Raw genomic sequence first — 25,423 nt, forward strand, 5'->3', positions numbered from 1 at the left:
CAAATCACCACATAAATGTATTTCAATTGTAATACTGCCAAATATTAAGTTCTTCATATTTGCTCTTCTATATGGGGTGCTCTATAAAAATATTTTTGTTGTTTCCTCAATTCATGTGTTTATTCGGTACTAATGCAATGTTTTAACACGTGTAGTGATAAACAATATTCTTTTCTTGTGTTTTTGTTTATTTTAACTTTTACTTCAACTTTTGCTTCCTATTCATTACATTTTGTCATCATGTTTTTTCGCCCCATATCATACCTACTTTGTGTGGCTTCCTCTATGCTACTTTTATTATCTCTATGTAGTTATTTTTAGCATGTAAGATTGTCGTTAAAAAATTGTGAAATTTAGGCTTTTACTCCTCACAATTTTGATTAATGCCGCGGCCGCACATGCGTAGTTCTTCGATCTTGAAACGATACCATTGGACGATCTGCGTGTATCGTCCAATGATTTGGTATCGTCTCATAGCACGAAGCTTCGTACGATAGACGCATGTGCTGCCGCGGCATTAGAACATTAAATCATAATATTCGTTTAAAAATATATACAACAACAAATAGTCATATTACAAGTAAAACAAAATTTCATTTTCTCAAATTCAAAGTTTGGAATTGGAACGCTCTCTGTTTGTATACAGGGTGTTTCCGAACTCAATACAAGTGACAAAAGGTATGAGACACTTGAGATAAGTGTTGAGTTGACAACACTTGAGCATCCGTGTCGAGAGTCGATCTGTCCGAGTATTAAACGGTATTGTCGAAGTTAATAGTTGTAACTTGGAAATTCTTTTTCAATACTTAAGATATTGCCAGTAATTACAGTTAAACTGTTCTTGTTAGTTGTTAGATATTCGTATAATATTATATTCATAAAAAATCGACCATGTAAAATATTTTTTTCCTATTTATCAAATCTTTCCCCTTTTGTTTTTGAAGATTGTGTGTTGGTATATACTAGGAATTTTTACCATAAAAGCAATAAGCCATACCAACAGATAGTTCCACCTGATATTTTATAAATGTTTCACACCAATAACATTAAAATAAAGTGTGTTCAGATTTATCTAAATCTATTCGATTCTTGCTTATGGTTATAGTCCACTTGCTCCAATTTGAGAGTCCAAAGTCGACCCACAGGTTGAAAAACACTGAATTAAGGAATATACATAGGGTTAACTTCAACTTGGATTGACACAAAATGGACCAAAGGTCGTTGACGGGTCAGAAGTTAAACACTTGAACTCATGACCGTTCAAGAGCTTACATCTGACAGAATCTTTTCATAGAAAAGAAAGTAGAATAACTCTGGACACAATCCCATTAGGTAGTACCTGTCAATGTGTGAAAGGACATGCTCACCATGTGTATAGATGTGTACGAACCTCTCGCAGACAAGAACGAGCCGGGCAGGTTCCTCGGCGAAGGAGTGTCGTTCCGGGCCAAGCTGATAGGGGTTCTTGAGGTCCCGGAGGCCCGGGGCGACAGGATGTGTCAGGAGGCGCTCGCTGACCTCAAAATGGCGATCAGAGCGGCGGGGGAGCATAAGCAGAGGATCCAAGTGCATGTTGCCATCGATGGGCTGAGGCTACGGGATGATAAGACTGGGGTGAGTGGCTTTACAGGTGATTTAGATTCTCCTAAAGCAGATTAGTGCTGGCTGATATGAAAATTGTAGTCACAATCGACTATGCGGTGAATAGATTATCCAGAAGTTTTATCTCTCGCTCGTTATTTTAGTAAGTTTTAGTAAACATTTGACGAGCACAGATACTAAATTTCATTAAATTTAGTAGGACATTTCCCATTGGAATAAAGTTTTCATGTCAAATTAAGGCAGAATCGACAATTTCCATACAAAAAATACAGCTGCCATGCAATCAAGTCCATAACTGCTAAAAAATGTAAAACCAAATTTTGTGAAATGTGGTTTGGAATAATGTGGTTTCGGTTTTTGATGATATAAACACGAACTTTTATGACTTACCTCCTCATATTTTGGACAATCACAAAGTGTATTAACTAGTATCAGGAGCCGTACCACGAAACCGTTTTGAGACTCAAACAATCGTACGAGAATGCCGCGTCCTACTCTAAGTGTCTAAACACACTAGGCTGAATTACGCCGCGTTTTAAATGCATACAAAATAGTAAACACGGACGGAACGCGATGGATGACACACTATGCCGAAATTCCGTCGCGAGCCGAATTTTCGTCGAGCCGAGTCGAGCGTAAAGTTCGGCAGCGATTCGGCGGTAAATGGTAATGTTTTGTATAGCAACACACTATACGCGACGGAATTATCAAAACCGAACACGTATGTCTATACAGACGGACCGCATTTCAACTCCAAATCCAACCGCAAATTGCAGTTCAAGTGCAGTTTGATTGCAGTTGATAATGGTTTGCAGTTCTGTTGCAGTCGTGTCAACTGCATTCAAACTGCACTTGAACTGCAATTTGCGGTTGGATTGCAGTTCATCTGTATATACCCTAACTCCAAAGGGTCTATACAGACGGACCGCATTTCAACTGCAATCCAACTGCGAATTGCAGTTCAAGTGCAGTTTGAATGCAGTTGACAATGGTTTGCAGTTCTATTGCAGTCGTGTCAACTGCATTCAAACTGCACTTGAACTGCAGTTTGCGGTTGGATTGCAGTTCGTCTGTATAGACCCAAAGCGTTAACGCACACATTAGGGTCTATACAGACGATCTGCAATCCAACCGCAAATTGCAGTTCAAGTGCACTTTGAATGCAGTTGACCCGACTGCAATATGCAAACCAAACGCGCAGTCGGAATGCAGTTCTGTCTGTAAAGACCCTTAGTTCTAACGCGTATCTGTGAATTTTAAATACTTACGCGCGCGTTCCACAACGGAAATTACGCCGCGAAATTTCGGCTCTTCGCGTAATTTATAGTGTGTCGCATCCAGCGTTGCCAGATTTTTTTTGTACCAAGTCGGGACTTTGGAACTTTTTGAAAAAAAAAAGCGGGATTCTTCAGTCAAAAGCGGGACAATGTAAAAAAGGGTATAAAATCAAAAGTTTTTTTAATTTTTTTTTTTATTTGCATTAGAATAACGTTTACGTGGCAAAAGATAGCTAAAGTAGCCAAAGAAAATCCACCCCATCTACCTCCCGTACTTTTATCTTCATTACGCACCTTTCTTTCTCAGCGCGCTGCACGTACGTTCGGGCTTTACCCGAAAAGCAACAGAACTGCAAACCATTATCAACTGCATTCAAACTGCACTTGAACTGCAGTTTGCGGTTGGATTGCAGTTCGTCTGTATAGACCCAAAGCGTTAACGCACACATTAGGGTCTATACAGACGATCTGCAATCCAACCGCAAATTGCAGTTCAAGTGCACTTTGAATGCAGTTGACCCGACTGCAATATGCAAACCAAACGCGCAGTCGGAATGCAGTTCTGTCTGTAAAGACCCTTAGTTCTAACGCGTATCTGTGAATTTTAAATACTCACTTACGCGCGCGTTCCACAACGGAAATTACGCCGCGAAATTTCGGCTCTTCGCGTAATTTATAGTGTGTCGCATCCAGCGTTGCCAGATTTTTTTTGTACCAAGTCGGGACTTTGGAACTTTTTGAAAAAAAAAGCGGGATTCTTCAGTCAAAAGCGGGACAATGTAAAAAAGGGTATAAAATCAAAAGTTTTTTGAATTTTTTTTTTTATTTGCATTAGAATAACGTTTACGTGGAAAAAGATAGCTAAAGTAGCCAAAGAAAATCCACCCCATCTACCTCCCGCACTTTTATCTTCATTACGCACCTTTCTTTCTCAGCGCGCTGCACGTACGTTCGGGCTTTACCCGAAAAGCGGGACTGAGCCTGTCCCGCGCGGGACATTTAATTTTGATGAAAAAATCGGGACGTCCCGCCAAAATCGGGGTATCTGGCAACGCTGACTCGCATCAGACGTAAGCGGCTGAACGTAATTTCGGCCACGTAAATTACGCCGGCGTAATTCAGCCTAGTGTGTTTAGACCCTAACAAACGTTAAATGACGTTGTAGTAGGACGCGGCATTCTCATTCGATTGTTTGAGTCTCAAAACGGTTTCGTAGTAGGCCTACTGATTACACACCTTGTAGCCTTAAGTCATCATCATCACTCCCCCCCAGGACTCACTGTACCACCACCCGGTGCACAAGATATCGTTCATCGCGCAGGACATGACGGACTCGCGCGCGTTCGGCTACATATTCGGCGCGCCCGACACGGGACACCGCTTCTTCGGGATCAAGACTGATAAGGCTGCTAGTCAAGTAAGTAGAGACTTTTGTTAGAAGAGAATAGACAATAGAGTTTGATAGAAAGACAGTGAATCGAGGCCAATATAGTAGGTGGCAACTAATGAAGTCGCGAAGCTTCGATCAAAGTCCCGAAGCCCTATCCTTATTTTCTATCTTGAAATGAGCTCATTTTTATTTATTGTTTTATTTCATTTATATTATAAGTATATAAGCTGTTGGTTTTCACAATAAGTAAATAAAAATATTTTTTTTTTTTAATTGAAAGACAAAAAACTTTAAGCCTTTCAGTATTTATAATAAGAGCCCAAGATGATCTTCCGAAGATATCTTCAACTACTAGCCTTTTGCCAGTTTTCATTTGTTTGTCTGTTGCTTCCGAAAATTTACTTGTATTAAAGACAATTTATTTATGCAATAAAAACATGTAATTCCAGCTAGTACACTTAAAACTAACGGCGTCTTTTTTTATTAAATAAGGAGGCAAACGAGCAAACGGGTCATCTGATGGAAAGCAACTTCCGTCGCCCATGGACACTCGCAGCATCAGAAGAGCTGCAGGTGCGTTGCCGGCCTTTTAAGAGGGAATAGGTTAATAGGGAGGGAAGTGATGGGAAGGGAAGAGACTACGGGAGGTAGTGAAGGGAAAAGGGTAGGGGATTGGGCCTCCGGTAAACTCACTCACTCGGCGAAACACAGCGCAAGCGCTGTTTCACGCCGGTTTTCTGCGAGAACGTGGTATTTCCCTGGTCGAGCCGACCCATTCGTACCGAAGCATGGCTCGCCCACGTATAAAATTCTCTTCACCAATTATGTTATTATTAAGTAGAGAATAGAGAGTAAAGAAAGATGTTTTCAGTTTGGTTGAGAAAGGCGATATCTTTTAAAAACATGCTGTATTTAATTGGCATCATCAATGTGATTCATTGTTTCGTTTGATACGTCTACCAAATTGAAGATTTCCTTTTTAAGATCTTAAAAGATTTGATTAAATCTGGCCAGTGTTAAACGGTACAATGACCGAGTGTTAAGATCATTTCACTTACAGCTAAGATAAAATATATTTTATTGTAGCATAAATAAATACGGATATTTTAGTTACTAATGATCTACTGTGCATGTTATGAATCTACTGTGCAAGTTTAGGAGTCAAAAGTAACTCTTTTAGCGCTTCTTTCACAGTGAAATCTACAGGGTGTAACAGAACTAAGTGATAAATGATAATACTTTAGGGTGTGTATGGGTCCCCAATATAAATTTCGCTGTGAAAGTAGCAGCGCTCAAAGAGTAACTTTGTTTTTCACCTTTGTATGGAAAAAATCATGACGCAGGAGCGCTTGCCCATACAAATAACATTTCTTTTTAATTTTGCTATTTCAGCGCTGCGACTTTCACAGTGAAGTCTATGGAAGGAACACATCCTAAAGTATTATCACTTAGTTTTGTATAAAAGTGTTATTATTATTAGTTAACGTTGTATTTTGTGCGTTGAAATACATGTATACAAATTACTTCAAGAGCTCTGCGGATTTTGCAAGGCCGTAGCATCTTGATAGTGCATAATAATGCAATGCTAACGACCGACCATGGAAACGGGTAAAGGCACAACGAATAACGATCCTCGGCCTTCAGATAAAAATAATAATTGTTTAATCATTAGGTAACTGACCAACCATGACCCGTGGAATCTGATCGATCAAATATAGTTATAAACAGATGTATTAGCACGCAATGTATTGATTAAACCTTGTTGAATTGAACCTAGGACCTTTGATTCTTTTGTCGTGCATGCAATGGTAACTAAGTTGAGGAAATTTCTAAAACCTTGAACCTACAATGCGAACCAAACCGTTAATGGTCACAAAATTGTATAAGTAGGACATAATAAGAAGTTTTGATTGACTTGTTTTGCAGTATGGATTACAAAATAATATCTAAGACAAAATGTTTACATATTCAAGATTTAAAGGATAAGATGTGGATTCTGAAATGTCAAAGAAAACCTAATTAAAGCATTGTAAAAACATTAAACTCTTAGATTAAATTAAACTCTTGATATTCAGCTCTATTAAATCTATAATATAAAAATGAGTCGCTGAATGTGTTGCTAAGCGCAAAACTCGGGAACGGCTGAACGGATTGGGCTAATTTTAGTCTTAAAATATTCGTAGAAGTCCAGGGAAGGTTTTTAAGTGACACGAAGTTCACCGGGACAGCTAGTACTGTATATTAATAACCAAAATGTTTACATATTAAAGATTTAAAGGTTATAAGATGTGGATTCTGAAATGCCAAAGAAAACCTAAAGCATTGTAAAAACATTGGACTCTTTGATATTCAGCTGTATTATATACCGTATATTAATAACCGGAAATACACTTACAAAATATTTCTATTCCATTCACAAAAATGCCATTTGAAATATGAAATCTTCATTACTTGCTTGACATTGTATGTACTATTATAAAAATTGATTCATAGACGATAAGCGAACCTACGTAATTTAGTCGCGTTATGACAAGCCCAAATACACAAACCCAAAAACAAACAACAGTCAGTCCACAAAATATCACAACTAATATTGTCTTGACAAAATCCAACCAAATTACATAGGTTCATCAATTTCCTTGATGGTACCTTCATTTATCATTCAATATCTTTATGCTTTTGCAGGTAGTTATAGCAATGAGAGACTTATTTCAAGTTGTGTTCGAGCTGAAGAAGAAGGAGGTGGAGATGGCCAAACAGAACCTGGAGGGGAAGCCCACCACCAGCCTCGTCAGGCACACCACTACCTCCGCAGAGGCTAAAGCTAAGGTAACATCCATATTATCCATATTCCATACTAATATTACTATTTTTTTAAACGGGCTTTGCCCACCACACATTCCCACCACTGTATCTCCTGTGTCGCCAGGATCGACAGCGGTATCCAACCACGAAAACTCTTTGATATGATCTCAGGGAGCCCGAGGAACATGCTATAGCTGTCTTGGGACCCGCAACGAATTTAATCAGAAGAAGATAGGAGGAGTAGGAAGTAGATATTACTAGCTAAACGCCGAGCTTTGAGACGGCTCGCGTCGTTTTTCTGCGTGGTAATAATCTTTAAGGCAGTTTTTTTTATATTTTAATAGTAACTAAACCTTGACTGACCGATGATAACACATCTACATATTATAAATAAAAATTACTATGTTAAAGCACAAATCAATAGGCGTGATAGTTTTCCCGTAAAGTGTACCACAAAAGTGCTCGAGTTGTGAGATAGACTAGGGCTCGCTTCGCTCGTCCTGATGAATGCCAAAGTGTCTGTCTGTCTGTTTGTCTATTACCTCTTCACGCCCAAACCACTGTACCAATTTTCCTAGTTATGTGGATACTTTGAGTCCTGGGAAAGGGCACAGGATACTTTTATCCTGAAAAAATGCGCGGTTCTACCGCGATTCGCGAATAAATAAATTACTGAATGTGCTGTGAAATTTCATATTATGCAAAAAGTGTTAAATCTGTGATCTGTCTATTACCCCTTTACGCTCTTACCCTATTTGAAAGACTGAGTTTCGTGGAAGAGCCAACGGCTACCGTTGTTACTTATTTAGTTTAGTTGTTACTTGTTGAGATCTATCGGAAATTGGAAACAACGTAAAACTGTAGAAACTAAGGAAATGTTCTAAGATTGGCTCCCGCCTCCCGTCGAAAGCCATTAACAATATGAATAGAGTTTGCATAATAGATTTTTTTAATGAAATAAGGGGGCAAACGGGTCACCTGATGGAAAGCAACTTACGCCGCTCATGGACACTCGCAGCATCAGAAGAGCTGCAGGGTACGCAGGTGCGATGCCGGCCTTTTAAGAGGAAATAGGGTAATAGGGTAGGGTAGGAAAGGGAATAGGGGAGGGTAGGGAAGGAATTAGGGGAGAGAAGGGAAGGGAAAATGGTAGGGGATTGGGCCTCCGGTAAACTCACTCACTAGGCGAAACACAGCGCAAGCGCTGTTTCACGCAGGTTTTCTGTAAGACCGTGGTATTTCTCCAGTCGAGCCGGCCCATTCGTGCCGAAGCATGGCTCTCCCACGTCAATAATGTTGCTTGCATTGATTTGCCGGTATAAGCGTAAAGAGTTAACGAAAACACAGAAAGATAGAAACAATTTCACATTTACCATAGAAGTATGGTTACCATCTACAGATATTTAAGAATAAGAATATGTTTATTTTGTCACCACACAACACATGTAAATTAAACAATAATACAGCTGAAGTGCTTATTTCTACAATACCTACTACAATACATATATTATTGTGTGATGTCAAAATTGGCCCAGGCTCAGCTATACGCAGCAAGCTAGCTCGCTGCACTGGTATTCTGCCAGGGCCAATTTTCAACTTATATCCTTACCTTTCAGATACCAATAACGAGTGAAGCCAGTACCTCAAAGCCGCCAGAGTCAGAAGGTGTGGCTGAGCTGGTTGACCTTGAACAGGAGCTGAGTTCTCTGAGGAGGGGACTTACCCAGGTTGAGGGCCTCACACCCTCTACCGATCCCTTCGGCGACTCCTTCACTGTGTCCTCACAGGTGAGCTATGGATCTTTTGCAATCATTTAAGAGAAGTTATTCCTGCGCAAGTAAAACAGCAAACTGTACCTAATTTAGTTTTCCGTAAAGCAAGTAGATATTAGTAGATATATCTGTAAGTTAATATTGCTACGACTCGCCAAAATTTGTAACACAGATATGACTGGGGAGTCCCATATTATATTTGCAAAGGGAATTAGTCTAGGGCTGGTATAAATAGTATTTAAGATGCGACCCGGTCTCAAGACGCGATTCGGCTCTGTGATTGGTCCAAATTTTGACAGCCAACCAATCACAGAGCCTGAACCGTGTCTTGAGACCGAGATGCATCTTGAGTACTGACTATTTATACCAGCCTAAGTCTGCGAAATATTTTGTCGGTTGTGTAATATCGGTTTCATTTTATTTGGACTCAACTCTATAATTTGTATTTATAAGGAGTTGTTTGAATAAACTTTCACAAACATACAGTGAACATGATATATTACAAATCCGGCCAAAATTCGTTTTTCCGGGATAAAACTATTCTAGGATTTCATCGATCTCCCCTTACCGGTATTGGGTGAAAAGACAATAATCATAGGCACTCATAATTTTCGCCTTTATTACAATGCACAGAAGGGCCTCCTCCCACCGCCGCCGACCGCTCGCTCGCGGCCGACCCGCACGGCGAGCCCGCACAAGCCCGCGCTGTTCGACCTCGCCGCCGTCGCCGCGGACTTCGAGCCGCAGCCCGCTCCGCTCGATACGCTACCAGAACCGGTAAGATGCGGCTAAAACCGGTTTTTACTGCGTTCTGCGAACCGGTTATAACACACCGGTTATTAACGCTGTCTGAATAGACCGTCATCTTGTGGCATACTAATCATGTTAACAATACACAAAATTGATATCAAAATACATAATAATATTTATAACTAAATTATACAATATTTGTGAATACTTTGTGCTGTTGTAGTCAATCATCGATAGTATTTTCATGGTTGAAGTATATAGGCATGACGTCATAGTTCTGTATTCCATTACAGTGCTCCCAAAGTGATAATGCGTATAGAAATTTTCGTAATTTTTCGGCAACAGTCGTATTTCCCGAGCGTCAAAAGACGTCGCTGCAAGCGCTGTTTCAAACTTAACTTTAAGAAAAACAGCGCTTTGCAGCGACGTAGAGGCAGGCTGACGTTGCTTGGACGTTACCATGGTAACGCTGCGATGGCTTCCCGGCACAGAAATAAATCAAGATAGAACGGCTAAGCGGGTGGAGTACGCGTGTTTCAATCTTGCTCTGTCGTGCAAGATTCATTGAACGTTCATTCAGTCGCGCGCACGTCTCGACTTGATTACACCGGAGCGGTTGTGCAAAAATGCCTCATTGTGCAGTGTCTAATTGTAAAAACAGAAGTACGAAAGTGAATCGGTCAAAAAAAGGTATTTCTTGCCACGGGTAAGTTATATGTTTTAACTAAAAGCAAAGCAAAAATTGACACGAGCGATTCCTTAGCAACGCATGCGCGTCGCCGTTCTATTTTGATTTATTTCTGTGCTTCCCGGTGAGTTAGCGACAGCGGACAGCAACCGGCTATATGATATTTACTTCTATTCCCTTTGAATAAGGTGCAAAATGCAAGTTTCATAGATTCGGGTGTTTTCGTGATTACGACAATTAGCGAAGATTTCCATGCGCATTATTGATTTGGAAGTACTGTATACCTGTCTTATTTATAGCTTTCATAGTAAATCTGTACATTATTTTGTCTTTACTCAGAAAAGCGTATACCCAGCGTTTGATGGTTGACTACGGCGTGTGAATTTTTCTACAGCGCTTCAAGGATTTTTTCCACTTAGATGAAATGTATTGCATTCTGGAAGCTAACAATTGTCACTAAAATAACAACATTATAACAACAATTCTAATTATACTATAATTAGAATTGTTGTTATAATTTATAGTCGCATATAAAATGATACTTGGACGATATTGACAGAAAGGTGTGGCTAAAACTTTACTGTCAAAATACACTTTGCAAGGTGGCGTCGTCCATGGAAAAAATCCTTATAGCACTATATATATTTTGTTGTTTTTGTCTATTTTAGATTCCAATAACAGCACGAGAAGCGTGTGATTATGAAGATTTAGTTTTTCCGGTAGTCTGTTTATGGTTTCGTTCCCTTCTAGCTATGTTTACGCTGACTGAGGTAACTAACTTTAACTTTGAGCCCTGAATAGGTAAATGAACCCAAATTAAGAATCAATTTTGTCAATCGCCAACGTTACTTAAAATCCCTGATAAACCGATAAAAATTATCCCTCAAAATTCCTGATAACCTAAATTATTAGGTTTTCCTGTGCTGACCTCTCGTCCTGTATTTCGACTAAGTTCAACCTTTGGGTTGGGTGTGGTTGGGTTAAAGGGTGTGATCATGGGCGTACCGAGGGGAGGGCCCTGGATCATGTTGACGTCATCAATTAATATATACTATACGTAGTATATATTAATTCCATAGTTGACGTCCCTACTAAGTATTTTATCTATAAAAATTAAAAATTAAGAAAACGAATTTTTGCCATTTGTTTGCAATACAATATTTTTAAAACTAAAAATTATTAATTTTTTATTCTTTATAAACACCTAGCTTATGAAAAATCTGATTTGCCTCTCCCTGGCCCAGAACCTGGGTAATTTGCCCCCCCCCCTGGCACCAGAACCTGGGTAAATGTTCGTTCTTAACGTCTATATTCGTACTGACAGATATCGAACTGCTAATTTTAGGGCGGGAGCAGCTACCTTAAATCCAACATCGCACATTCCCCTTCCATCTATCCCAAAGATTAGCACACCTCCACCTCCATTTTATGTAATCCTAGTGGGACTTTAGTCTTTACCTAATTTATCTGAAATATTTTTCTTTCTACTTACCGAAGTAATACTCCTACTTTGAGAATATTTTTGTCTATTCAGGGCTGTATCATTTAGTTTTTCTCTTCTTCATTCATCATGCGCTCCTCATGCTATAATCATCTCTAAATATTAACATTTTCAAATTCCATTAACCATACTGTTTTTAGCTTTACAAAATTACTTATAATAATGATGCTTGGTATCTATCGTCGTCAAACAAACATTTATGAATCTAGATCTTTCTAAATACCATACAGACACAAAGTAGTAACCACTAACCAGTAACCATCTTAAGTTTTTGTATTCATCTTTTTGAGTTATTAACTGTATGTTAACTAAAAGCATTCACAAGGATAGACAATAGTATATGCTTGTAAATGCTTTTAGTTAAACTACTTTTAAAAGTTAGAGCTGATAATAAACCAATCTATTTTCGGAGTCCGGTTTCAATGTAGTGGGCATTCTAACTCTCTTCTGTTTCAAACGTCTTTGAACCGTCCAAAAACTTCTGCTCATTTTTCCATAGTACTCAATTCATTAATTTACATCCAAGCACGCGAATATAAACTTCATCCTGCTCAACTCACGGTTCAATTTTGTTTGAAATATTACCAGCCGATACCGGCTATACAATTACCACTCCACGATGGGCCATGATGGATAAAGGCTATGATTGCAAAGCTGTCTATAGCATACACAATCGACCTCGATTAGAAACTATCAAAGACAAATATTATGCCCCATATCTACAAAATTGCCACCGTTTGAGTCCACAATCCACATGGTCCAACGTGGCGCCATCATATTTCATCCTCTCAAATGTGGTTAAATTCTTTTGGGCTTTTCTTACCCTGGCTATAACCTGGTGGTGGTTGCAGGCGGGCGGCGGCGGCGCGGCGGGCGGCTACGACGTGTTCACCGAGCTAGACCCCCTCGGCACCGGCCGCAGTAGACCATACGTTGACAAAAAACTCTTCTTTCAGGAGCTCAAAAACCCACCCAAGAAGGTCCTGAAAGACCTCGTCCCGGCGACGCAAATGTTGACAGATCTCGCGCCGGAACCCAAGCCGGAGAGCTACGGTCCGACGACGATTATGACGTCATTATCTCGCCAGTCCGGAGGCACGGTATCCGTAGCGAAGCCGGCGTACGGCGGACTCTTTTCGTCTGATCCGTTCGCTGAGACGGATCCGTTCGATAACACGGATCCGTTTTCTGACACGTTCAAGGACGATCCGTTTACGAGTATGCAGGAGTTCCCGAAATTGAGCTCGCTGAGGACGGAGGAGTTTAAGAGTAAATTGACGAGTTTGAGCATGGAGCAGTCTAAACCTGAGAGTGGGGAGAATGTGTTTAACGGACCTCTGCAGGTGACACTGCCTCCGGAGCCCGTGCCAAAGTCGCCGAGACTACAGAGACAGGTATTTACATCCTTAAGGCACAACTTGGAAGCCGGCTACATGAAGTTGCAGCAGACGACGTGTCGTCGCGACAATACTGGTTTCTATGTATTTCTATGAATAAGGGTCTACACAGACGGACCGCATTTCAACTGCAATCCAACCGCAAATTGCAGTTCAAGTGCAGTTTGAATGCAGTTGACACGACTGCAATACGACTGCAATAGAACTGCAAACCAAACAGTTCACACGACTGCACGCCGACTGCAACTGAACTGCAATCCGACTGCGCGTTTGGTTTTCAGTTCTATTGCAGTCGTGTCAACTGCATTCAAACTGCACTTGAACTGAAATTTGCAGTTGGCCTGCAGTTGAAATGGGGTCCGTCTGTGTAGACCCTTAGTGTCAGTAGCTTCGTGTGGCTAGCTGTGCAGGGTATGTAATAGAAATACATAGAAACCAGTAGTGTCGCGACAGCACGTCGTCTGCGGTTGTTTCATGTCGCCCGCTGGCTACCAGCACTTTTTATGCACACATCTTATAAATAGGAAAGTGCGTCTATCTGCCCCTTTGTCTGTGAGCTCTCCACGCTAAGATGACTAAAGCGATTTAGATCATAGATGAATATAGTATTAACACACAATGATGGACGGGGAAGCCTATAAAGTTTTAGTCAAGTGCTAAATATATAAATAAACCTTTGCCGATCGGACTATAAAGATAATCCTCATCAGGCCACAGACACAAGCACCATCCGTCAGCGGCCGCAACCCAGCAACAAGGCGGATAACGCGTCGCCGCCGCCTCCGTTACCGCCCAAGAAGCCCGTGGAGCCACCCCCGCGCCCGCCCCACGACGATGACGCCCCGCCCCTTCCCAAACCCGTCAGGAAGAAGGAGCCCTACGTAAGTATTACGACCTGGCTGGCCGCCAGGTAGGTGTAGCGAAAAGGGCAGCCCTAGCCTCTAGGACGGTAGGAAGCCCCGCCCCTCCTCAAACCCGTCAGGAATATGGAGCCGTATGTGAGTATTTTGGCACGGGGTTCACTCTGCAAATGAACGATGAGACTGTTTTAACTTAGAATTCTTAGTTGTTTTTGTGTAGGTGAATATTGTTTTTAATGCACAATTATTAACTAGAATAAAATTATATTATGCTCTTAATAATGGCATAATGGCAGCTACATAATGTATAAAACTCGAGATTAGAACTGCCATTATGCAGATGAATTATCGGGTTCATATTGTGGGTGTAGGCTTTTTTAAGGCGGACCTTGCTGCGTTGCGCGTTTTTACTGAAAGTGTTGTGTTGCTTCGACGAGAACCATTCCTATCGTCAATTGGCAACTGCGTTTGGATATGGATTTGTTATAGTAGACATGACTGTGACGCGTTGGGGTAATGACCATTGTTATAACACCTACTATAAATTGCAGGCGGATCGCAGCATGAAACCTCGCGCCGCGTCTCTAGCGACGAGCAGCGAGGACGAGTACCTGGCGCCAGCGCCGCCGCCGCTGCCCGCCGCGCGCCGCCTCGACATCACGCTGAGCCAGCTGCTCACCGCATCCGTTGACGAGCTGGCCGCCAGGTAGGTGTAGCGAGGATAGCCCTAGCCTGTAGGACAGTAGGTGTAGTAGCAGCGAGGATGAGTACCTGGCGCCCGCGCCGCCGCCGCTGCCCGCCGCGCGCCGCCTCGACATCACGCTGAGCCAGCTGCTCACCGCATCCGTTGACGAGCTGGCCGCCAGGTAGGTGTAGCGAGGGTAGCCCTAGCCTGTAGGACAGTAGGTGTAGTAGCAGCGAGGATGAGTACCTGGCGCCCGCGCCGCCGCCGCTGCCCGCCGCGCGCCGCCTCGACATCACGCTGAGCCAGCTGCTCACCGCATCCGTTGACGAGCTGGCCGCCAGGTAGGTGTAGCGAGGGTAGCCCTAGCCTGTAGGACAGTAGGTGTAGTAGCAGCGAGGATGAGTACCTGGCGCCCGCGCCGCCGCCGCTGCCCGCCGCGCGCCGCCTCGAGATCACGCTGAGCCAGCTGCACACCGCGTCGGTTGACGAGCTGGCCGCCAGGTAGGTGTAGCGAGGGTAGCCCTAGCCTGTAGGACAGTAGGTGTAGTAGCAGCGAGGACGAGTACCTGGCGCCCGCGCCGCCGCCGCTGCCCGCCGCGCGCCGCGTCGACATCACGCTGAGCCAGCTGCTCACCGCGTCCGTTGACGAGCTGGCCGCCAGGTAGGTGTAGCGAAGGTAGCCCTAGCCTGTAGGACAGTAAGTGTAGTAGCAGCGAGGACGAGTACCTGGCGCCCGCGCCGCCGCCGCTGCTCGCCGCGCGCCGCCTCGACATCACGCGAAAAAAAAAAAAAAAAGTTAAGGGAACCCAACGCCGTTGATCTAAAGGAAAACAAAACGTTTAATAAATAACTAAACGATTTCAACAGTTTATAGTATACTAATTAAGACACAAAAACAATATAATATATACTTAAGTCATTACTTTATTATTGTATGTAAACTAAAAATATGCGTATGTATTGCGTACAGTACGCACGTGCGTACGTATTGCGTATACGTCAATCGGTATTCTATATTTTCTTCATCTTTTATTTCAAAATGTTAACAGACTGCGCGTACCGGCCGCAACACTGTCCAGCATGACGCTGCCGCAGCTTACCGAGTACCTGCGCTCGTATGTTGCTGCCGAGAACGAGAAAGCGGTATGTATTTGTCCCTTTTATCGCATGTTATTGTCATGTCAAGAAAGCGGCAAATTAAAATTATTGAGCATAATTATTATTGTGTTCAACATGTGTGTGTGAAATGAATGATGTGCAACGAAACACTTGGTTGTAAATATTTTTTTATGTTTAGATAATTAAAGTTAAATTCATTCTTATAAAGATGAAATTATAATTTGTGACTGGCACCACCCACTACTTGTATTTTTTAAATAAAATGGAAATGGATAGATTCTATTATAATATAATTTCAGCACATCCACGTCGAACAACCAGTGAGGCCGGAAAAGGAAAAAATCACGGCCGTGCCCATTACCGTGCCGGAAAAGCCGGCGCCGACAGTCCGACCAGCGGCCGACTTCAAGCCACAGTTCGAAGACAACTTCGCTCCGTCGGAAACAAACGACACATTCGTCGCTAACTTCGACGATTTCGACAAAAAAGTCAATCCCTCGTACGACAAGTATGCGGCCTTCAGAGAGATACAGGAGGAGCTGAAATCCATCACCATCATAGAACCCGATCCACCGGGAAAACAGGATAATGAGGATAACGAACTAGCCAGCATAGAGAGACTGATCCAAGCGGAGGAGAAAAAGATTGAGCAAAGAAAAGAAAACAAAAGTCCTCTTAAAACGCTCGACGAACTAACAATGGATACCTTCAACATGTTCCGAAATTCCATCAGCCCGAAACCGATAGACGAAAAGATAGAGGACATTAAAACGGTGATGAAGAATCTGCAGATAGAAAAAGAAAGAAGTAGCGTGTCGCCCCGAGACAACGGAGTTCTAGAACGGAAAGAGGAGAACGATAGATATGCAGCGTTACGGGAAATTACGATCACTGAACCGACCGATGAATTCGAGTCTATTCCTCCCGAAGCGCCGAAAGAACGGAAAAGATCTGACGAAAAATCCGACGGATTCGATAACTCCGATTTCTTCGACTGCATTGATAATAGTTCTTTGACTTTCTCGCATGTTGAGGACGCGTTCCGGAAGAGTCCTGTGGTGGTACCGGAAGAGAAGAAGGAGGAAAAGAAAAGCCCGGAAGTTCCGGTGAGGGAAACGCCCCCCGCGAGACTGTCTGCGGGCTCCGTCAGTGATGTTGTTAGCGGCTCCTCGCCTGATACTAAAGGTGAGCTAGAATATTATGTTGATCAAAATATAAAAATTGTTCAATTTAGAATAACGATATACGTAAAAAATAAGCCATATAGACTTCCCTTAATAAAACAAATATGTACTACGTTTTAGATTTCGTTAATGTTTTTAAATAAATAATTATTAAATTGAGGACATTACACAACATGTTTATTGTTAAAATAAATAATTATTATTTTCCAAGTGTAAATTAAGTAGTGTTACAGAATGTAATACCGAAGTTTGCTCATTGGCTACTGACTAGTCCATTTCATGAAACTCTTCTATATATCAGGCCCAGTGCTGGGGGTGGGAGTGGGCGTGGGCGTGGGTATGTCACGGCTGGGGTGGGCGGAGGGCTGGTCGTCCGATTCGCGGGACTCGGAACCGCGCGCGCGCCGTACACGCCCGCATCGCGGACATAATGGTACGTACAGTGTTTATACGCCTTAGGGCCAATTCTGGGCCCATACCACGAAACGGTTTTTAGACTCAAACAATCGTACGAGAATGTTGCGTCCTACTCTAACAAACGTGAAATGACGTTGATAGAGCAGGACGCGGCATTCCCTTCCGATTGTTTGAGTCTCAAAACGGCTTCGTAGTAGGCCTACAGACCGCAACGCGACGAGCAGATGCATTTCTAAATCACTATTAAATTGACAGACTTCAATTGCGTGAGACGTCACGCAAGTCTGTCATTTTAATACAAAAATACATCTACGCGTCTCGTTGCGGTGTGAATTGACCCCTATATGTATTATTAAGCATAAAGTTAATATACGTAGCGGAATTGAGCAACAATCTCGAGCTGTCAAACCAAAATGGATTTACATTTGTGCGTAAAAATATGTGTACGTACTACGTATACACGCAAGCACATTTCTATGAGATTAAATTGTCAACGTGCCGACTAGACGTAAAAAAAGCGTTCTGCTGTATCACACGTCCCTTTTTACCACGCAGTGTATATCTCGCTTGCTCAGACCTTTGTTTCTCTATTCCGCTAGGTAGTCGACTTAAATACTGATTATTATTTTATGTCTGTGTACAGTCCAAACATCGTCATCATCGCGCGACGTGTCACCGTGGGACGAGGAGCCCATGCCCCGCCCCGCGCACCACGCCTCCAGGTAAATGCGTTGTATAATTTGTCATTTAAGTCCTAAGTCCTAACACCACGTAAGTATGTAAATGAAACAAACAAAGGATATGGGTGGCTGGCCCATAGCGACCCTAATTATTATTGTAATAAAAAAAAACACCACGTAAGTAAGCCCACACTATGCAATTTCATCTTCAATTTCCGTCATCATCTTTTTATTCAACTTTCGTTTGGCATATTCAATAATCGAATGCGTCAAAATCCACCCGCGTTGGAAAGAAAAGTGTCATAGCGTCGCCGACATGCCTCACGTGCGATGTTGACTGCGCTATAACGCATGCCCTTAAACAAAAAAGGCACAGTGTGGACAAAGCTACTTTTGGCTATTTTGAAATTTTGATGCCATTCCTAAAATAATGAAATAGTAAACTAAGTACTACTACTAACTTGTCTATATCTTAAACCACAAATACACAGTCTTTTTGAAGTAATTAATAAACGTATATTTCAGACACAACTCTTCCGGTTCAAGAGAGTGTCTAGATTCCGGCAGTGGGAGGGAGAAGGAGAAGAAGAGAGACAAGAGTAGAGATATAAGTCGAGACGGAAGAGAGTCGGCGAGGGACAGACGAGATAGCGGCAGCGGACGTGATCGACGAGACAGCAAGGAGAGAGACATAAAGGACCATAGAGAAAGAGAGAGAAGGGACAGGAGAAGTAGAGAGAGGGACAAAGACACGTGGAGCACGGACAGAAATTACAGCAGAGACAGAGATTACAGGGATTCGAGGAGTAGAGAGAGACATACCAAAGACTATAGAGATATAGAGAGACATCGTGCGCCGCGACGATCTTATGACGAAGATGAGTAAGTTTAACGAGATAGAGCATTTATTTAAGACGTTATTGACTATTTAGAACGACAATTAGGTTCTTAGGAATATAGGTTTTGATATGATAATCGCTTTATTTATATTAATTGTTTTAAACAGATAGCTATAATAAAAAGTTTGAATTATGCTACAGCCCACAGCCCATAAAGTAAAAAGTATGGAGTTGTCTTTGTTTTATCTATTGGTTAAATTCAATCAAATTCAAATTCAATTTGAATTGAAAAAGTATGGAGATGTCTTTGTTTTATCTATGGTTAAAAGGTTTGAAATCCCTAATGCAATATAGTATGTGGTTAATCCATAGTTGACACCTTATATTACAATGTTCTGTGTATAATTTCAGCTATAGCGACGGTTGCGGTTCTGGTCGGTCATCACCTCGCGACCGCTGGCGGGACACGAGGTGGAGGAAAGAGGGTATGTGTACTGTTATTGGTGCATCATCATCTAAACTCTAAAGTAATTGGAGAACTTTCATGTGGATTGGATCCCCGGGATTTCTTGTAGTTGTCAGGGTTTTTAGTTTTTACATATTTTATACACACTAGTTTGTGTCGCCTGCACAAATGTAAATTAATGCTTAGTCAGATTGTACTTAACGATATGCATTTTTTTAAATGTCTTAATTGGCCCATAGGATAGAACAGGCTACGCCTAGTGTTGGGATTTGTCATCTGTTGTATGTATATAAATATCTGACTTAAGAATTTTATTTGTATCCTCGGCAACAACATTATGTTGTTTTCACGGACGTAAAAAAATACGGACGTAGCATTACACTATAAAGAGGTGAAGCATGCAAGGTACGACAATTTCGTTTATTGTACACGTGACCGACGGCACCAATGACACGCACAAATCCTACACGGGCGGCCATAACTATGCTTCACTCGTGATTAGACAAGGTTACGTCCATATTTTATTTACGTCCGTGGTTGTTTTAAAGTTTTGCTAAAGCTAGACTGTTGTCCATATTGCCAGACCGACACTACGGGTCGCTGGGCTGGCGGGACAGCCGGCGGAGACACGACATGAGACAGAGCGAAGACACCGAAAGGAGGTAAATAATGTTGCTAAATACTATTAAATATTACTAGCTATTTGACCGAGCTTTGCTCGGTATTCGATAAAACAGGAATAAAATGTCATTTTCTAAAAATGATTCCTAGCTAGATCGATTTATCGCCCCCGAAACCCCCTCTATACTAAATTTCATGAAAATCCGCTTCCGAGATTCCAATTATATATATAATATAAAAAATGATATTTATATTTTGTAAAAAATATTGACTATCATTTTTTTTTCAACTCTTGTCTCTGGGACTTAGCCGTGTAAGCATTGTCTAATAGTATCTTAGATTCAATAAAAAAACTATAATCCATTTTCAATTTCTCAACTTGTTGTCAACAGACTTCAACCATAAATAAAAGAGTATAATTCGTATGTATAGGCTTGTCACTCAAAAATCTGTCATTTCTCATGTGTGTGTTGTAGTGTGTGTAATGTTTTATTTGTTAAAAAAATGTATGATAAAAGCATAATTTCAAAATAATATTAGCTCGATGCACTCCTGCACCATATAAACTATAACTGTGCAAAATTTCATGCACCTACGTTTCCCCATTTTTCGTAAAAAGGGTTACAAAGTTTTTCGTTCGCGTATTAATATTATGATATAAGATATGACACTAGCTGTCCCGGCAAACCACTGATCTCCATTATACAAGACGTATGGAGGTCAGTGCGGCAAACTAAATAAATCTGTCACCATGGCAACCTCCATCGCTATTCCGTCACACAAACAATGGTCGCCGTTAGTCTCGAGTTTACTATTATTTATTCAACAAATGCACTTATCAATAAAAAAAGTAGATGTTGTACAATTCTCAACTCTAGCCGAAATGCTCGCTAAGATTCACGAAAATCGATCGAGACGTTTCAAAGGAGTTCAACAACGCAACCCGTGACACGAGAATTTTATACTTATATTAGAATTAGATTTTTTGTATGTCACGTTAGAATATCATTGTGTCACGTTTTTGATTTAAAATGCCAAGCTGCGTTTTTAGGAAATGCAAAAATTATACTTATAATGTAAAAAAGGATGAAAAAAATACGTACCACAAGTAAGTACATGAAAACATCTAGTAATTAATTTTTATTTGGATATTTTCCAAAATTATCGACAAATTATTCAATGCAAAAAGGATAGAAAATACGGACGACAACTGCAGCGTGATAAGGACAGATAATAGAATAATCAATTGAAATAATCAGAAGCGCTTGCGTAGGCACCAACACGTAGGCATCAACTAATTGCGTAATGTTGTAAACATCTTTTCGTTTTAATATTTTTTAATTTAAAACTACACACGCGTTTTCCCTTTTAACATTCAACCCAAACCATGTTAGATTAATTATTTTATAAATTAAAATATGGATAGGTAAGCTGTCTAGTACGCCATGCGCCGCTCGGTTTCCGGGGTGGGTCTATCGGTATTATATTATAAATCTATACATGTAGTATGGATTATAAAAGTATGGATTATAAAAGTACTTTAAGAGTTTAGCTCGGACGTATATCCGGACTAAACTCCTAAAGTAACTCTATATTATGTACCTATATACAGACAAAGAGAAAAAAAATTACACGTTAAACGCCCCATGTATTAGGATTTTTTAAAATATTATACATACATTGGGTACACTTTTGCTTTCCTACGAGTTACGGCCGACTTTATTATATTATAATATGTATAGAATAATAAAAAATTATCGAACAAACAATTTGTTTTATTAAATGTCTCTTCTGTTCAACAATAACAGTATTCTCTTGATCTATGTCGCGCATGCGCGCCGATGCGCCTGTCAAGTGCAACTCAAAATATATAGCAATCCTTTTCTATATCATTCGTTACGTATTATCCGTCGCATTCATTGTTGTAATTTATAGATATATACCAGAGGTAGGTATTTATGTCGTACAGGAACAAATTCTGAGGACCACTTTGTATGAGCATACGCCATCTTTATTAAAACATCATTGATTAAAAGTTAAAACTATAAAAAGCTATATCAACGATCAACTCAATCTCATAGCTCAACGTTATTACAATCTAAAATGAACCATACTGCTATAGATTTATGGCTTTTTATTACTGTGGACTTACACAAGTTTTCGTTGCAATTTCAGGTACGGCTCAACACTTGCGTGGCCGGGGCGACGTTCGACCGGCGGGTCGCGACGGGAGAGCGAGCGGGACCACCGGGATTCTCGGGACTCGGGCCGGGACTCACGGGACGCGCGGGATTCCGGCCGGGACTCAGGGCGGGACTCGCGCGGGCCGCGGGGCGAGCAGCGGGATTCGGGGCGGGAGTCGCGGGACGCGTCCGGCCGGGAATCGGGGCGGGACGCGAGGGATTCGGGCCGGGACTCCGGCCGGGATTCCCGGGATCGCGAGAGCCGGGACATGCGGCGCCGGCGCCGGGACGAGCGGCCGAGGCATCGTGATTACAGATTCTCGAATGATTTCTCGCCTCGCGAACGGGAACACGCCTCGCCCTTCGATAATGACTTCCAAGAGCCCCCGCCGCCTGTTACCAAAAAGAGGGCGCCCTACTCGAGCTTAGAAGGGACTAGGTAAGATTGTGTACTCTAGTCCTAGTGACTAGAATTACAAAACTTAAAAATATAATTTGAGCACGCAATACATGTCAGATTTTTGTTGGTAAAAATTAAAATGTAAGCCCAAAGACTATTTAATGGAGCGTGTCATGTTACGTATACGACGTAACACGCCCCATTGCGACAGTCCAACGCCATGCTATGCTGAATTTGTTTATTGCTTGCTCAATTGACATTATACTATTCATTTTTTTGCATGAACTTACTATGTAGAATGTTTACGTTACAATTGTTTTCAAATCACTTACTATATCTTCATAAATTACAGATTCGCGTTCGAAACGGAGGATACGGCGTCACCGGGGTCGGTGAACTCGCCCGCCGCGCGGTTCCGATTCGATTCTGACTCGCTCTCGCCTCGATCGATGTTCGAAGACGATTTCACTGTATCCACACCTCGCGCGAGAACCGCGTCCATAGCAGAGGAAGACGAGGACTTGCCTCCGTTACGCGCGAAGCCGCCGCAGCAACATAAGGACATCAAGAAGTCTGATTCGGTAAATATATTCACACGAGAATCCGACCCGTTCGAGGGAGATTCGTTCTTCGCGTGCACGGGGTCGGATCGAGTGGCGAGACGGGAGAATTGGCCGGGCGATTTCAAAGGTTTCGATAACGCGTGAGCCGTCCGATTCGTCACGCGAGTTGAGTGACTACTATAGACTATTGAGTGACCAGAATAACTTACAGAGATTGTATTTTGGAGTTAAACATAGATAATTATTATTATGTAGACTCATGCCAACTTACAGTTATTTTGCATCCAATTTTCATAGATCTTATGTAAACTCACACCTTCCCAACAAAGATATTGAGGCAGCGTATTTGAGTTGGCTATCATTGTCTTCATGTGACTTTTGTAATGTACCAGATAAGGATAGATCATAAAGTTAATGTACAGTTCGACAAGGCTTTATTTGAACGTGGCGAGAAAAGGAACTAAACGCTTCTATCATAGAAAAACGTCATTTTTGACATGTGTTTGACAGTTCTCCTTTACCAGCAGCGCTCCCGTCAATGTCACCCATGTTCAAATAAAGCCTTGTCGAACTGTATAATAACTTTATGAGACAGATAGACAATCTGTCATAGACTATTTGCTTTTTTATTAGGTTAGTCTTTGTAGGTTGTTGTGGTTGTCTCTGGTTATAATCAAAATCGTCAAACGTGGTTATTGCATAAAATTGGTTCTCAAAGTTCTATTTAGGATATTATAATAAGCAATATTTACAGCAATTGATATTAAATTGGATGAATATAGAAAGTAAATTTTCTATTTAAAATTCAGATAGGGTAAATGACTAGTGATTGGACAGTCATTGGACAAAGCACAAAAATACAAAATTTATTAAGGTTGCTTTAAAAACTGCCTGTTTTTAAAGTAAAAGAACGCCTGATTTTAAAGAAAAACAGGTAGTTTTTATAGCAACCTTTATAAATATAGTGTTTTTTTGCTCTGTCCAATGACTGGTATTGTCCAATCACTAGTCATGTTCACCCTATGTGCTCATAAACTTATTTAAATAGGTTTTAAAAAGAATTTAAAATGGTTCCATTCGTATAGTTTAAATTCTTTTTTATTCTTTTAAAATTAAAAAAACATAATATTGTATCGAAATATTCCTGGCGTCCTAAATTTGTTGTTGTCTGTAGAATGAACTGTTATTATATTATCCATTATAATATTATTATCATTCATTTGAAACTAGATATGCGGGTATTGCAAATCTTTTAAGTTGAAAGTAATTTGTGACATCTCCTATAAACAAACTAAGTATATTATAGTATTTGTGCCTTTCTGAAGTTTCACTATTTATTACGATTAGAGGTATCCGAAAATTGTTTTTTTTAATGTGCACAAATTAGGCTTGTCGGTAAAAATCAAAAGATTTTATAGAAAAAATAATTTCTAGTCAAAGCTACAAAAAAGAGTATAGCTTTTAGACCTGCTTTTTTAAAAGATGCAAGCAAAAACAGCTAACTTAGGGAGGCACATTTAGTGATATGTAAAATTGTTTATATGTAAAATTACCAGTTGAATCAAAGTCATTTTAGAAATACTCTTTATGTATTTTTTTTAATAATAATTGTATTATAAGGCACGTCTCCTACGCAACCGAATTATAATATGCAATCTCATTTTATATCCTTTTTTAGTATCGAAGATCTCATCAAATCATTAGTCATTAAAATAACTGCTGTTTATAAAGTGAGTTAACGGAATTTATGCCATATATTGTACTCATTTTAATATAGTTATAGGTTATTTACAGTATGTTTTGTGTGGATCCTGTAGTGAAATCACAATAGCGGCTATTAACAGCTAATAATGAATGATATGGATACCATTTTGTGTGATAAATTAGGCATCTTTAGTCGTATTACATCTTATTATTTAAAAAAATGGCCGTTCCTTATTGTTTTTACATCGACATGCGTCACTTTCGAGCATAGACATTTTTTTTTAATAAGCCTATAGGTTCTAGAGGCTTCATTTGATTAGATAGATATGTTTCTTAAATAATAAATCTAGTATGTATATGCATGTCATTGTAATTGTTCCATAAAACTTTGTAATTTTTTATTTATTGATTCTTTTAACTGAGTGCACTTAAAAATGCATTTAATATACGATTTCGTGTAGGTTTTTATACACTAGGTTTTACACCTAGGGTTAGTTTTCGAGGAAAGTTAAGCCAGAAA

The 25,423-nt window shown here is 40.8% G+C and overlaps 1 protein-coding gene across 7 annotated transcripts in view; it reads left to right on the forward strand.

The window, feature by feature from the left end:
- The window catches only part of LOC121737152 (protein disabled), a 32,146-nt gene extending 8,497 nt beyond the window's left edge, over window positions 1-23,649 (forward strand). For 3 of the 7 annotated variants that reach the window (XM_042128725.1, XM_042128723.1, XM_042128724.1), the window contains 17 exons: window positions 1,400-1,614; window positions 4,153-4,296; window positions 6,955-7,098; window positions 8,691-8,861; window positions 9,480-9,623; window positions 12,637-13,179; window positions 13,893-14,063; window positions 14,594-14,748; window positions 15,777-15,870; window positions 16,146-17,031; window positions 17,332-17,463; window positions 18,091-18,169; window positions 18,653-19,009; window positions 19,378-19,451; window positions 20,016-20,094; window positions 22,229-22,675; window positions 22,989-23,649. In XM_042128725.1, coding sequence (XP_041984659.1) covers window positions 1,400-1,614; window positions 4,153-4,296; window positions 6,955-7,098; window positions 8,691-8,861; window positions 9,480-9,623; window positions 12,637-13,179; window positions 13,893-14,063; window positions 14,594-14,748; window positions 15,777-15,870; window positions 16,146-17,031; window positions 17,332-17,463; window positions 18,091-18,169; window positions 18,653-19,009; window positions 19,378-19,451; window positions 20,016-20,094; window positions 22,229-22,675; window positions 22,989-23,343 — 4,190 coding nt within the window. In that variant the 3' untranslated portion in view covers window positions 23,344-23,649. Of the gene's footprint in view, window positions 1-1,378; window positions 1,615-4,152; window positions 4,297-6,954; window positions 7,099-8,690; window positions 8,862-9,479; window positions 9,624-12,636; window positions 13,180-13,892; window positions 14,064-14,593; window positions 14,749-15,776; window positions 15,871-16,145; window positions 17,032-17,331; window positions 17,464-18,090; window positions 18,170-18,652; window positions 19,010-19,377; window positions 19,452-20,015; window positions 20,095-22,228; window positions 22,676-22,988 lie in introns of all 7 variants that reach the window. The other 4 variants (XM_042128722.1, XM_042128721.1, XM_042128727.1 and 1 more) reach the window with 3 other exon arrangements.
- The last annotated feature ends 1,774 nt before the right edge of the window (window positions 23,650-25,423 follow it).

The sequence above is a fragment of the Aricia agestis genome, chromosome 20, assembly GCF_905147365.1.
Source record: "Aricia agestis chromosome 20, ilAriAges1.1, whole genome shotgun sequence".
NCBI classification, from domain to species: Eukaryota; Metazoa; Arthropoda; class Insecta; order Lepidoptera; family Lycaenidae; genus Aricia; species Aricia agestis.